Here is a 13962-nt window from a genome sequence, read left to right as displayed (position 1 = left end):
TCCACAGATCCTTAAAAGTGGCAGCACAGGTAGAAAAGATGGTGAAGAAAACATATGGCATGCTTGCCTTCATTGGACGGGGCATCAAGTATAAAAGTTGGCAAATTATGTTAGTTGTATAAAATATTGGTTAGGCCACATTTGGGATACTCTGTCCAATCCCGGTCACCAAACTTCCAGAAGGACATGGAGGCTTTGGAGAGAGCGCAGAAAAGGTTTGTCAGGGTGTTGCCAGGTATGGAGGGTATTAGCTATGAGGAGAGATGGATTGAATAAACTGGGATTGTTCTCCCTGGAAAGATGGAAGCTGAGGAGCTATTTGATAGAAGTTAATAAAATTATGAGATATAAATAGGGTGAATAGTTAGAAGCTTTTTCCCAGGGCACAAGTTCAAGATAAGGGGGGGAGATTCAATGGAGATCTGCGGGGGAAGTTTTTTTAAACGGAGGGTGAAGGGTGGGGGGGGGCTTGGAATGCACTGCCAAGTGAGGTGGTTGATGCAGTTACTTCAGCCACATTTAAGACTTCTTGATAGGTATATGAGCAAACGGGAAATTGAAGGATATAAGCGGTTGGCCTAGATAGGTAAATGTGATTGACGCAGGCTTGGAGAGTTGAAAAGCCTGTTCCTCTGCTGTACTGTTCTTTTGTATTTACCCTGCTAATCCCCCTGACACTAGGGTCAATTTGGCATGGATAATCCATCTAATCCGCACATCTTTGGACTGTGGGAGGAAACCCACACAGACACTGGAAGAATGTGCAAACTCCACACAGTGACCCAAGGCCGGAATTGAACCCAAGTCCCTGGCACTATGGGGCAGCAGTGCAAACCACTGAGCTGCCTATGCAAATGTTTCACTGTTCCCTTTTGTTTTTATTTCTCTGCCTTCAGCAGGTCCCACCATTTTGCATACTGGAAGATTCGTATGTATTTAGATTCACATTACTATTTTTCAGTGCGAGTTGCAAGTGTCTTCTGTAATCTGTGAGCTAGTTGTATTTAAAGTTGTACTTCTATAGTTTTGTGATACAAAGCATATTTAGCATGGGATAGGAATACATCTCTAGCTCCATGGCACAAAAACACCAGAACACTTCAGTCTCATAAATTCAGCATATTGCAAGACTTAGAAGGACAACGTAAATGCAGTAAATGTACATGTGCAGAAACTGCTAATGTTAAAGTTGGTGTAAGGATTATGTAATTTTTTCTTTTGTGTTTATATTGACTTTGTACATGAGTCAGAATCATATCATATAGTCATTATGGCATAGAAAAGGCCTTTAGATTTATTTGCGTGGTAAATTTAACATGTGTATTTTTTCTATGGTTGATCTTTGTTCCTTTCACATTTGGCTCATCCTTGCGCAGCAATCAGAGTAGATGGGTGGAAAACTACTGTGAGTGGTGGAAATGATCAGGATTGAAGTAGCAGTTTCGTTATTGTGAATTCCACTGTCAACTCTGCATTTTATTCTATCCATCTTCAGAATAGCTTCTTGAAAACTATTAAGTAAACTTTAAGAACAGCTGTGTTGATGCCAATCATTTAAGTAAGTTCAAAGGAAGGCTCTGCAATTGAGTCATTTCCTTTTTAAAACGTCAGAACAACAGAACCCCCAAATTCATGCTGCAGTACAAAAGTGTAAATGGGTGGAAATATTTCCAAGCACCCATCCCTATGTCAATAATTGTAATTATTTTAGGTGTTTGTCAATATTGTTTGAGCACTGATCCAGCTAGTATGTGATAATGTACTGCAGCAATAAATTTTAATTCTTAGCCTGCTGCTACTCATCACTTGACCATGAGTAGCAGCAGGCTAAGAATTAAAATTTATTGCTTTTGCTGCCTTAGAGTAATGACGCCTGTGGCTTAGCGTCTACCAGAATTTAATCCTTGCATGCAGTTTTGTCAACTTTAAGCATTCATTCAGTTTGTTGGGTATGATGCTGGTGGAACAGGTGACATTTAGGATGGGTTTACCAGCTTGTTCTGATTTTTCCATTGATATAGTCATGGAGGTGAGAGAAAGCAGATTTCTATTTTTGGAGTTTTGAGGCAGATGCATTTCTACTTGAAATCTTTCTAGTTTTGGGTGAGTAGCATTTTCTTGACTTGAACATGGCCAATACTGGAGTCCATCATCAGAAGCTAGCACAAACTCCATCGTTGTCACCTATTTTCATCGCCCAGTTCATTGTTGGGCTGAGCTTGATTGTATGCAACTTCTGAATTCTTGCTGATCACAAAACAAGTTTCAGATCCTATCCTCTCCCATCACGGAGTGGCTGCCTCCATCTCAGTAACATCTGTCTATGCTCATGTGCTGCTGAACCTTCATCCATGTTATCACCATCTGATGTGTTGGTGTCGACTCGATGGGTGGAAGGGCCTCTTCGGCACTGCATGATTCTATTTTCAGACTTGTGTTTCTGACCATTCAGTCCATCCTCCACTGTCGTTAAACTTCAATCCATTTGAAATTTGGTTGCCCAGATAAATACTCAGCTTTGTGTTTAACTCTCATCTTGGCCTTGCCCATCACTATCTCAATATTCTTCAGCTCTACTAAGCTCCTTTGACTAGGCTTGGATCCAAGTCCGAGCAGTACTAATGACTCTTGCAAAGGCTATTTATTCTTGCATGTTTCATCAATTGGATGTTGAGGCTTCCATTGCATACACAGTGATCTTGCAATAATTTATTCTGGTGTTTCAAGCTCCCAGTTGGAGACGTTGGTATTTTTGTAACATTGCATTCTCTCCTTTTCTTATGCTTGGAACATAATGTTACTCATTTTGGTTAGAAATAACAGCTGTGTTCAAGACAGAAGTCACTGCTTTACAGACCTTTGACAAAGGTTCATCTGGACTTGAAACATCAGCTCTTTTCTCTCCTTACAGATGCTGCCAGCAGCCTTTTTTAATGCAGTGCTCAAATATCAGTGTAGATGATGTGTTTGTTTCAGGCTGCCACAGATGGCTGTCAATTTGCTGTCAATCTGATAGGTACTCTGTTTGGAAGGAGGCAACAAACAATGCATAGCTTTCAATGCATGCTGCAGAATAGGAGACAAGAACTATCAGTTTTGTCCACATCACTAGATTTCCCTAGGATGAGGGCTGCTTGCACATTGCCCTGCCTTCCTGCTTCAACAACCAGTCATGTTTTATAATAGGAAGTCGTTCCACTTTTTCAGTGCTTTGGTGGCTGTGATCTAAGATATCGATTAATGCAGACCTGTGCCTATTTCCCTACTGGCTTTATGGCAGTACTCAATTTCCCCCATCTTTAACCCAGGCTAGCAGCCTTGCTCCCTGGAGACAGTGGCCTGGACAAGAGGCTGAGCACCAGTCCCATAAGAAGTGTGCAGAAATCAGAGATTGTTCTCAAACAAAGATTCATGACCTGTAATATAGCCCCAAGCATTTATCCAGATTGGTGATTTACTGTGTGCTACACCACTACAAGAATGAGATGGGCCATGTGTCCTGCTGTCATAGAGGAAGTGCAAGAGCCAAATGAGAAATGTTGATGAACAAAACCCAAGTCCAAGCAGTGCTGCCAGAGCTGGAAAGAAATAATTTGTTAAAATTTTCCCTGTGTTAAGAAATGTGAACCTAACTTTTTGGTGTCTTTGAATTGATGCATTGCAACAGGACTAGCATTTATTGCACAACCTGAATTGGCTTTGGATTGTGTGGCTTGCTAGGTCATTTCACAGGCTTTTTGTTGACTTTTATTGTTGTGGTTCTGGAGTCAACTAATTCGCTACAGCGCATTAGTGAGCCACGTGGGTTTTTAGCACACTGGTCATAGTTTCACAGTCACAGTAATTGAAACCAGATTTATATTCTAGATTTATTAAATTAAATTCTACCAGCTGTTGTGGTGGGATTTGAATCCGTGTCTCCATAGCATTGGCTTTGGTTCCTGGGTTACTAGTCCAGTGAGTTACCACTACAACACCATCTCCCCCTTGCCAGAGACCAAGGACTGCGTTTCCTGGGAGGCCCAGAAGGTTCTGATGCATGTGTGAACTGTGGCATGGATGGCAGTGATACCTCGATAGCTACAGGGATCAGGCAGTACATCTGCATCGTGGAATAAACAACAATTGCGGGGCCCAGTAACAAGGGGATTTTTGGGGCACAGAGACAGAACCCAGGGGTTATCAGGGTGAAGTCCAAGAGTAGAGGACTTAGATGATCATCAGTAGAAACCATGGGTGAAGGAAACCACTCGGTATTGGGAGCCTGAAGAAGAGGCTTGTAGCAGCAAGAATGCTTTTGTTGGTAGGCTGTAAGTAGTGAGGACTCGAGAGATGCCTTGGCGAGCTGTTAAGGTAATAGAATGTCAGTGACTCCCTGATATGTGCTGATCAGTGTATACAGGAGATTTGTCCTGAATTTCTGCTGATAATTGTTTTTTTTCCAAAACATTTTTTGAAGAAAAGCATGAAATCAACCTCAATTAAAATCTTGTCAGGCAACCTTTTGAGAGATGAGGTGGTTTAATGAAAGGACCTGGTTTTGCTGCTCCAAATTTCAATAGGGTTTTCAAAGTAGTTTTTGATGCCAGTGGTAAGAGACATAGGAGCAGTTATGTTACAAAAGGATGACACTGGTGTAGAGCTTTCAGTTGGTTACTTTTTAAAAAAAACTTGATACATGTCAACAAAAATACTTGCATTGAGAAGGAAGAGTCAGACCTTGCTTGGTTCTTGTGTGTGGAGTGAATATTTCAAATAATCCAAGAGAAGATTTATTTATACTGATCATAAACCATTGGTGTTCATAGTGAAGTTCCTTATGAAGAATCTTCAGCTCTTTTGTTGGAGTTTGATGCTGCAGACCTTCAGCCCAAGAATTGTGTGTGGGGCCAGGAAAAAATGTAATTGTGGAGGCTCTGTCCAGACTTTAGGGAAGGGGTATAGAAAAAAAAATCATTTGAATTATAATCATGGAAGTGTGGTGGTGGAGAGGAGAAGGCAAAGATGGGAAGGAAGAGGAGGAAGACCATTTATAGGAGCAGAAGATGGTTTGAGAGCAAGGTGATGAATCTGTTGTATTGAACTGACCTTTATTCCTCTGAGGCCATGCCTTGTCCTTGGCTTGGCTCAGTGAAGAAACTGCTATATGCCAGACACCATGCTATATCTTTTTACTTGTTGTATTTCCTAAATTTGATTGTGTAATATAGTTTATCGTAACTACTTGCAGAAAATTATATCATGAAACTACTTTTCCTTCATAATGAGAAAAACTAAAAACTTGTTTGCATTTGACAATATGATATCACAAGTAATGAAAGTGCTGTACTAGCTTCTGTGTATTTGGATGAATGGCAGTTGAAGGATTTTGAAGCTGAAACAACTGTATTGTTGTTTCTGTACTATTTCTGATCTGCAAACAACTGAGACCAGCTCTGGAAGCACAAAGTAAAATATATTCCCCTTGTCTGCTGTTATCTTTTGGTGAGTACCAACTAAATGAATTTGCTTCATGCTTGAAAGTGCATGAATTCAGTATGAATATGTACTTCTGCAGGCAGCATGTACAATTGGTTCTTAATAGTCTCACCAGAGAAAGAAAACAGCAGTATTGTCGGAATGTCAAGTGTTGCTGAGCACTTACAAACGTGATGCTACCAGTGACAGTTAAATATAAATGCAGAATCAGCCTAAGTTGTTTTTCATGATGTAAAATCAAAATGTGGGCAGTGCTTCCCAAGCTGTTATCTAATGTGACCCCACTTTTAATTTTTGAAAATGAATGTGAGCCCAGATGTCAGCAAAAACAAACCAGCAATAAAGCAGTATTATAGCATTCAGTGCATATTTTTCAAAGTTTGCAAATAATATCTTGTAAGTATGAAAACAGGCCTGTTTTAAAGTACTTGGTAGAGATGTTATTTTATGTACTCAAATTTCAGCCAAGCCCTCAAAATTCCCTGGTGACAGGAAACATAGCGAAGCCCCCATGTGTACATTAATGATCAATCTCCTCGCACTATAGCTGTGTGCACACACGCACACACCATTTAGCTTTTCCTCAGTTTCCCCGACATGGTCTCTTCTCTTCTCACCATTCCTGGCCCCTCGTTCCCTCCTGCCATCCCTGGTCTCTCTTTCCCTCATGGAATCCCTACCGTGCAGAAAAGCCATTTTGCCTATCACACCTTTCCCTCTTCGCTCTGGGCTCTGCTCACTGCCTGCAGACTGGGCAGTTGATCGGGTGAATGCAACCCAAAATAGGGCTATTGCAGCCCCATTGGGATTGCGACCCATAATTTGAAACCTTGTGACTTTGAGTGTATTGTTTTAGATTATCACAGAATCACTCGGTTGTTACAGTGCGGAAGGACTCTACTCAGTTTACTGTATCTGCACTGACTGCCTGAAAGACAGCCACGTTCCACTCCCCTACCTTGTAGTCTTTCTTTTCAGATCACAACCCAATTCCTTTCTGAATACCTGGATCGAAGCTGCCCATCTTCTCAGCGAGTTGCTTCCAGACTTTAGCCTTCCTCTTGGTTTTAAAAGTTTTTCCCCTCATCACTTCACCCTTTACCAATTATTTTTGAATCTGTGGCCTCTAATTCTAGTTGATAGTTAGAGTATGATTTTTTTTCATCAAAGACAATGAGGAAGGGAAAGGGATTTTTAAAAAATCTTTAACACTGCTCACTGCATATGTTTTTGGGACAAATAGACTAAGAAATTAATGTCTCTAGACTGTCGTTTGGTGAGGTGGCCTAATCATTTTTCCTTCCTCAACTGATTTCGTAATGTAAGAATTGCATTGTGCTCAACCCTGTTAACTTATTTGTACATTTCAACCTCTAGCTTCTACTTATGCATTGCATCTAATATTCAGGAAGTTTTACTTCAATCCTTGTACTAATAAATACAATTCCTTCCATTGTAATTCTGGTTAATGTTTAACAGGACTAAGTGACACTAATCACTGACACCTTAACAAGTCAGTAATCCGTTAACTGAATCCCTCTGATTTCTGAGTGGCAATTTCAGTGCTTTAAGTGCCAGATGCAGCAAGTGGATTAATATGTTTGCTAGAATATCTCCTTTAGTTGTTGTAATCACCATTGAGATACTGATGCAAATTCAAGTGGCAGTGTCAACTAAATTGGCTCCTCCAACCGAATTGGCCAACTCTACCTCATGATTTCATTTCTCTAATCAATTTAGCTGCCTTCCTCAGCTCCCCTCTGTAAATTACAATTTATTCAGAGTGGCCATACCTGATTAAACGAATCTGTGGGCTCATGTCTCCTTTGACTTTCTATGCTGTATTGGTTCCATGCATCATAACCAACTGACTTCAGTATCGTCATCTTCAATTTCAAGTTGTGCTATATTCTATCTGCTTTCTACTGTAGCAGTCTCCTCTGGTCATTCATTTGTGGATGTTTCTCTGAAACTGGAGTGTTCCTGTTCCCTCAGTGTCATTATTGTGCCATTTGTAGCATTAAACTCTTGTATTCTAAGTGTTCCTTTTTGAGAACCAGAGATCCTTCTGTCTTGCCCACTTCCTCCTTGTTTTCACAAACCTTTTCCTTGTATTTATTTTTAAAGTCAAACCCATCATCCATTGAACTGCTTGAGTCCTGTGAATCTCTTCAATACTGATCACCTACCTTGGAATACAATACTAGGCCTTGAAATGCACAAGTGTGGTGAAAAATTACCACCAGCAAAATGTTAGTGCAATTTTCTTCAAATAGATTGGTAATAGTGAAATTGAATACTTATGAACTAGAAAGCAAGAATGTTCTTCATAGTGATTTCAATTTTCTTTTTCTTTTTGCTTTGCTTTTGTAGAAAGGGAATTCTAGAAGAATATGTAAAAATAACGAGCCTTGTGACTGAAGAGATAGTAAATATCCACAACGATGTCCTCAATTCTATTGAACAAATCAACCCCAGTTCCGAATACAACCACTTCATTGAAAATCATAGGTGAAGTATTCCTTATGTGATCTAATAGTGAACATAACACATGGACTTTTATTTACATAGCATTTCTATATTCCAGTCCTCACTAGGCAAGGTGCAGTACTTTTGAGATATGATCACTATTTGGTTGGAAATGTGGAAACCAATATGCACACAGCAAAGCCCCTGAATAATGGAGTAAATAACCAGATAATCTGTTTTGATGATTGGGAATTACATGTCATCCAGGATATGAATAGAACTTTTTCGCTTCTCTTTGAATAGTGAATAAATGAATGTTAGTCTCAACAGGCAAATCTGAATGATGAAACTTCAGTGTCTCATGAAGCAAAGGAGTTGGGGCTTGAACTCTCAGCTGTTTGACCTAGAGATGAAATAATTAAGCACTATGCAAAAATTAGGACAATTATTCATATTAATGGAAAAGATTTGTTTACATATTGGAGGTGAAGAATGTTTAAAAGCAAAGTTTTGGTTTGGTACATGTTAGTAACAGTTCATTGCTGGGGAATTGTAGTTTGTAACTAAATTCCTTTTCAGTAATGTTCTGCATTTTTACAATGTAACTCAAACTTCAGTTAACAATTTCCAGAGGCTACAACCAAGTATAACTTAGATGTTTAGAATTTATTTTGAGCATATTGCTTCATTTTTTTTGCAGGTCGCAGCCCATTAAAGAGGCAAGTATTGAGTTTGATGTTATGTTATTGGAGGACATGGAAAATCTTCAAGTCAATGAGATTTTGTGGAACAGTTTAACAGCAGAGAGTTTACAGACGATGTAAGTTTGAGATCTGTCTGTTATGCCAATGCTGTGTAATTTTGCAACATTTGAAAAAGTAAATATTTTGGGATATTGGTATTTAACAAAAACAGTTCTGGTAATATTTGATCATAGAATTCAACGTTGCAGAAGAGACCCTTCGGCCGTCAAGTCTGCACCGACATGCAAGAAGCACCTGACCTCACACTTAATCCCATTTACCAACACTTGACCCATAGATTTGGATGATATAATGTGCTAAGTACTTATCCAGATACTTCTTTTCAAGGATGTGAGGTAAACTACCTCTCCCACCCTCCCAGGAGCACATTCCAGACCATCACTACTCTTTGGGTAAAAATGTTTTTCTCACACCCACATAAGCCTCCTGCCCCTTGCTTTGAACCTATGTTCCCTCCGACTGACCCTTCCATTTAGGGGAACAACTGCTCCTTATCCACGCTATCCATGCCATCATAATTTTATACATCTCAATCAAAGCACTCCTCAGTCTTCTCTGCTCCAACAAAAAAAAAGCCTATCCAACCTCTCTTCATAACCTAAAATGTACCATTCTAGGCAGCATCCTGGTGAATCTTCTCTGCAAACCCTCCAGTGCAATCACATCCGTCCTAAAATGTGACAACTAGAAGTGCACACACAACGCGAGTTGTGACCTCACCAAAGTTCTATCCAACTCCAATGTGCCTTCCCTGCTTTTGGAATCTGATAAGTTGATAAAAGGCAAGTGTCTCCTACGCCTCTTTCACCACCCTACTAACATGCCCTTCTATCTTGAGAGATCTATGGACAAACATGCCATGGTCCCTTTTTTCCACAGAACTTCCTAATGTCATGCTGTTGATTGAATACTTACTTGTCAAATGACTCCTTCCGAGTACGTCACCTCACACTTTTTTCAGGATTAAATTCCATCTGCCACTTATCTGCCCATTTTATCATGCTGTCAATATCATCTTGGAGCCCAAAATATTCCACCTCACTGTTAACCACCTGGCCAATCTTTGCATCATCTGCAAACTTAGTAACCCTACTCCCACATACTCAGCAATGTCATTTATATAAATGATGAATAACAGGGGACTCAGCACAGATCCCTGTGGTATGCCACCAGACACTGGCTTTCAGTCACTGAAGCAGCCTTCTGTCTTAACCCTCTGTCTCCCACAACTGAGCCAATTCTGAATCCACTTTATCAAATTACCCTGTATCCTATGTGCCTTTTCAAACTTTGTCAAAGGCTTTGTTGAAATCCATGTAAACTACATCAACTGCACTACCCTCATCTACACATCTTGTCACCTCCTCAAAACATTCAATCAAACTTGTCAGACGTGATCTCCCTTTGACGAAACCATGCTGACTATCCCTGATCAAGCCTTGCCTCTCCAAGTGGATATACATGCTCTCTTTCAGAAGTTTCTCCAGTAGTTTCCCTACCACTGATGTGAGACTCACTGGTAGTTCCCTGGTTTATCTCAACAACCCTTTTTGTATAATGGAACCACATTAGCTGTTCTCCAGTCCTCTGGCACTTTCCCTGTGGCTGGAGAGGAATTGGAAATTTGTGTCAGAGCTCCTACAATCTCCCTTGCCTCAGACATCAGTCTGGGACACAATTCATCCAGACCTTGCAATTTGTCTACATTGTCCTTACCTATGGCAATTTGCTCAAGAGCCTCGCAGTCTCTTCCCCCTGAATTCCATACCTTCATCCTCATTCTCTAGGGTGAAGATGGATATGAAGTATTCTCTCAACATGCTGCCAGTGTCCTCTAGCTTCACCCATAGATTACCCCTTTAGTCCCTCATGGGTCCTATTCTTTCCCTGTATGGTGGCATGTGTTTAGCACTGTTGTCTTGCAGCGCCAGAGACCTGGGTTCAGTTTCCAGCTTGGATCACTATCTGTGCGGAGTCTGCACACCCCCCGGTCTGCATAGGTTTCCTCCAGGTGCTCCAGTTTGCTCCCACAGTCCAAAAGACGTGCTGTTTGGGTGCAATGGCCATGCTAAATTCTCCCTCAGTGTACCCGAACAGGTGTTGGGGTGTGCCAACTAGGGGATTTTCACAGCAATTTCATTGCAGTATGAACGCAAGCCTATTTGTGACATGAACAAGTAAAAGTAAACATTTCCCATTGATATACTTGGAGAATAGCTTGGGATTTTCCCTCCTTTTATCAGCCAGAGCTTCCTCATATCCCTTTTTTGCTTTACTTGGCTTCAGTCAGAATGTAGGTTTGACTGCAGGACTAAAGCCTTACTTCAGTTAAATAAAATCTTGTTTTGACTGCACATGGAGTTGTGTGAGCAGTTTTGGCCTCTTTACTTTGGAAGGATATTATTACTATTGAAGGAGTGCTCTGAAGGTTCACCAGACTTTTCCCCAGGATGGTAAGACTGTTCTATGAAGAAAGATTTGGGGAAACTGAGCATGTATACTCAGGCTGGCTAACCTGTACACTTGCTGCTGAGTGGCATTTTGAGACTTTGTAAATAAAAGTGATGTTGATGTAAGACTGGCCTTAGGAAGATTATGACAATAATTATCTCTTAAACAAACTTTTTAATAATCCTGATCTAGTTTTTGTTGGTAATTCTTAAAGCTCCTTTGTTTCATCAGTTTTGGCGTTAAATAACTGTAGAATCTCTGAATGAACTCCTTAGGAACTTGTTTTCTTGAAAGAAAGTAACAATTTCAAATATTTCAGCAAAAGCTAATTTGCCATTGATACTGTCTTTATTCATAGGTTAAAAACAACAACTGAAGACTTGGTCCAAACTCAACGTACTATTGCCAGCAAGGAAGAAATAATGGTAGAATTGGAACGAAAAATTGCAGAAACTGTAATGACGTATGAAAAGAAATCTGAGTATGTACCAAATATTCTAAGTCAATTCAAGCTTGAGTTATTGCGACTTACACTAGGTGTGGAATCTTTTCAACGCAAAAGACTGCATTTTAAGATATTTCTGCTTATGCAACTAACTATGCTAAGCTTTAAAGCTAACTTTGCCACGTTTTAAAACTTAGCTGGGAATGCTGGGACGCGCTTAAAAATTGACTACATTTTTTTTGAAAGTACAATGCAAGCAAGGCTTTTTCATAAACAAAGCCTTGATGATCACAGCTGCAAATTGTTTACAAGAGTGAGAGACACAGTTTGTATCAACAATTTCAGTAACACAGATGAATTAACTTCTATTATAGATACAGGTCGATGTTTAGTCAATTCAATCCAGAGTATGTTTTGAGTTCTTTGACCAGCACAATACTGGATTTTGCTGGTATCTCTATTTCTCTCCTTTTCCTTTTCTGTAACGTTAATTTTAAGTTTTATTCAATAAAAGTTATTCAACAAACAAAAAAGTTATTCAGTGCTGTCCCCGCCTATTCTGAGGAATGAACGGACCCAACACTTGGATAATTTGCAGAATCAGTCTTACTTTTTAGTAAGCATTTCATTTGTTAAAATGGCAGTTGTTTTGTCTCCATTTGTGTTGTTTTCCTGCCTCTATGCTATTCTGCAACAAAAACAAGCAATCTGATAGAGTGCAGGGTAGATGATCCCTTTGATGACAGAAAGATATGTTTTTTTTTTAACCATGAGGCAATCCCTATACTTTGGGTACTAGTGCAGATTATTTGCTGAGTATAACTCAGCTTGAATAGCTCAAAGCGGAGACTTAAATCCTGAATGCAATTAATGGGAGCCCAATATCCAACATCTTCATTTTTAGTTTCTGGCACATATGTTGTGATGTCAGTTAGGAAATACAGGGGGTGATTTTGAGCCTGCATTCATTGTCTCTGGGAATGGCGGCACATGCTCAAACTCCGGAGAGCATATTTCATGCCTTACTGGCCCCTTGCTCATAGAGAGGCATGAAACAAACCACGAAATCACAGAAAGCTCATTAATGTTATTAGTGAGTACTCTCTCCGTGGCTTCCACTCACCAAACATTCAGTGGGTGCTGCCGTATCATCACACTGATACATTTACAACAGGTGCATGTGAACCTTTGCAATGGTGTCTCCAGGGTTGTAAAAATAAGTATAGCCCCTGGGGGAAGAGGGACATGGCCAGTCAGTGATCTGGCAATGTTCCCTAACAATGCAAGCTGGCATTGCCAGGTTGACACTATGACATGGTAGAAAAATGCTGACGATCGGGAGGTGGGGGGTGCTCCTGAGACCCTTCTGTGTGTGTGGGAGGAGGTGGGGCGGTTCATTCAGGTTCTCTTCAGGACACCCTTCTAAGATGGCACCCCGATCTCTGAGCAGTGGACTTGCTGGCATATTGAGACCATGCCCTCTTGTATGAAGGCATGAAACAATGCTGCTTGACCAATCCGTGTTTTCTGCATTTTCTATTTTTATTTTAAATTAGAGGCAGCATTTTGCTTTTAGTTTAACACAAACCATCTAGTAATTAAAAAGAAATTCAAGTGATCAATTTACATATTCTTGCTGAAGCCAAGTGACTTACTGCTTTCTTTATAAAAAAAAAGCTCCTAGAGATGAGGGATTCTACACTTGAGCACTCTCATATTAGGGATCACTACTGTGCTTTTATTTGCTTCCCAACAATCGTCAGTAAACTTTATGGATTTCTGCAGGTCTGCTGACTTCTCATCCTATAGAGATCAATCACTCAAGAGGCAGAAGAAATTCTCTGAAGGTGTACCTACCTAGTTCAGTGTGGTTATTTTGGCATGATTGGGAGCATCAAATTCCAATAATTGTCATGCTGATTTGATCTTTTAGTCATTTGTATGCTTAGTTCCTGATAACTATCATCAGAAAACTTAATTGTGACCTTTTAGACGTTAACCTTGGGTGCGACTGTTACTTTTGAATCAGAAGATTAAGTTTTGGCTGCTGCAAAGACATCAGTGTAAATTGCAAGCAGAAATTTAAGTGCTGTACAGTCAGAACTATCATATTTTGAACAATATACTATGTTCAAGTCTTGTGTCCCATTTTAGACAGACATAAAGATCCCAAACCAGTACTTAAAGAATAGCAGGAAATTCTTCTGGTCTCCTAGCCAACACTTGGTCACTCCCTCGTTCCTCTATTTGGAATTGTATAAGTGCAAATCAGCTGCCACTTTTTACTGCAACAAGAGTGCATTTTGGGAAGTCACTAATATGCTGTGAAGCATTTTTGATATGCTGAGGATGTGG

General features: G+C 40.1%; 1 protein-coding gene across 2 annotated transcripts in view; it reads left to right on the top strand.

The window, feature by feature from the left end:
- Positions 1-13962, top strand: part of fer (fer (fps/fes related) tyrosine kinase) — a 204580-nt gene that overhangs the window by 71358 nt on the left and 119260 nt on the right. For both annotated transcript variants that reach the window (XM_080189038.1, XM_080189039.1), the window contains exons 6-8: positions 7852-7989; positions 8648-8767; positions 11521-11643. In XM_080189038.1, the coding sequence (XP_080045164.1) occupies positions 7852-7989; positions 8648-8767; positions 11521-11643 (381 nt within the window). The remainder of the gene's footprint in view (positions 1-7851; positions 7990-8647; positions 8768-11520; positions 11644-13962) is intronic.

Source organism: Carcharhinus amblyrhynchos, chromosome 5 (assembly GCF_965287045.1).
Source record: "Carcharhinus amblyrhynchos chromosome 5, sCarAmb.v2.hapA, whole genome shotgun sequence".
Lineage (NCBI taxonomy): Eukaryota > Metazoa > Chordata > Chondrichthyes > Carcharhiniformes > Carcharhinidae > Carcharhinus > Carcharhinus amblyrhynchos.
Note: the sequence above shows the minus strand (reverse complement) of the source record. Positions and strands in the feature narration are given on the sequence as shown.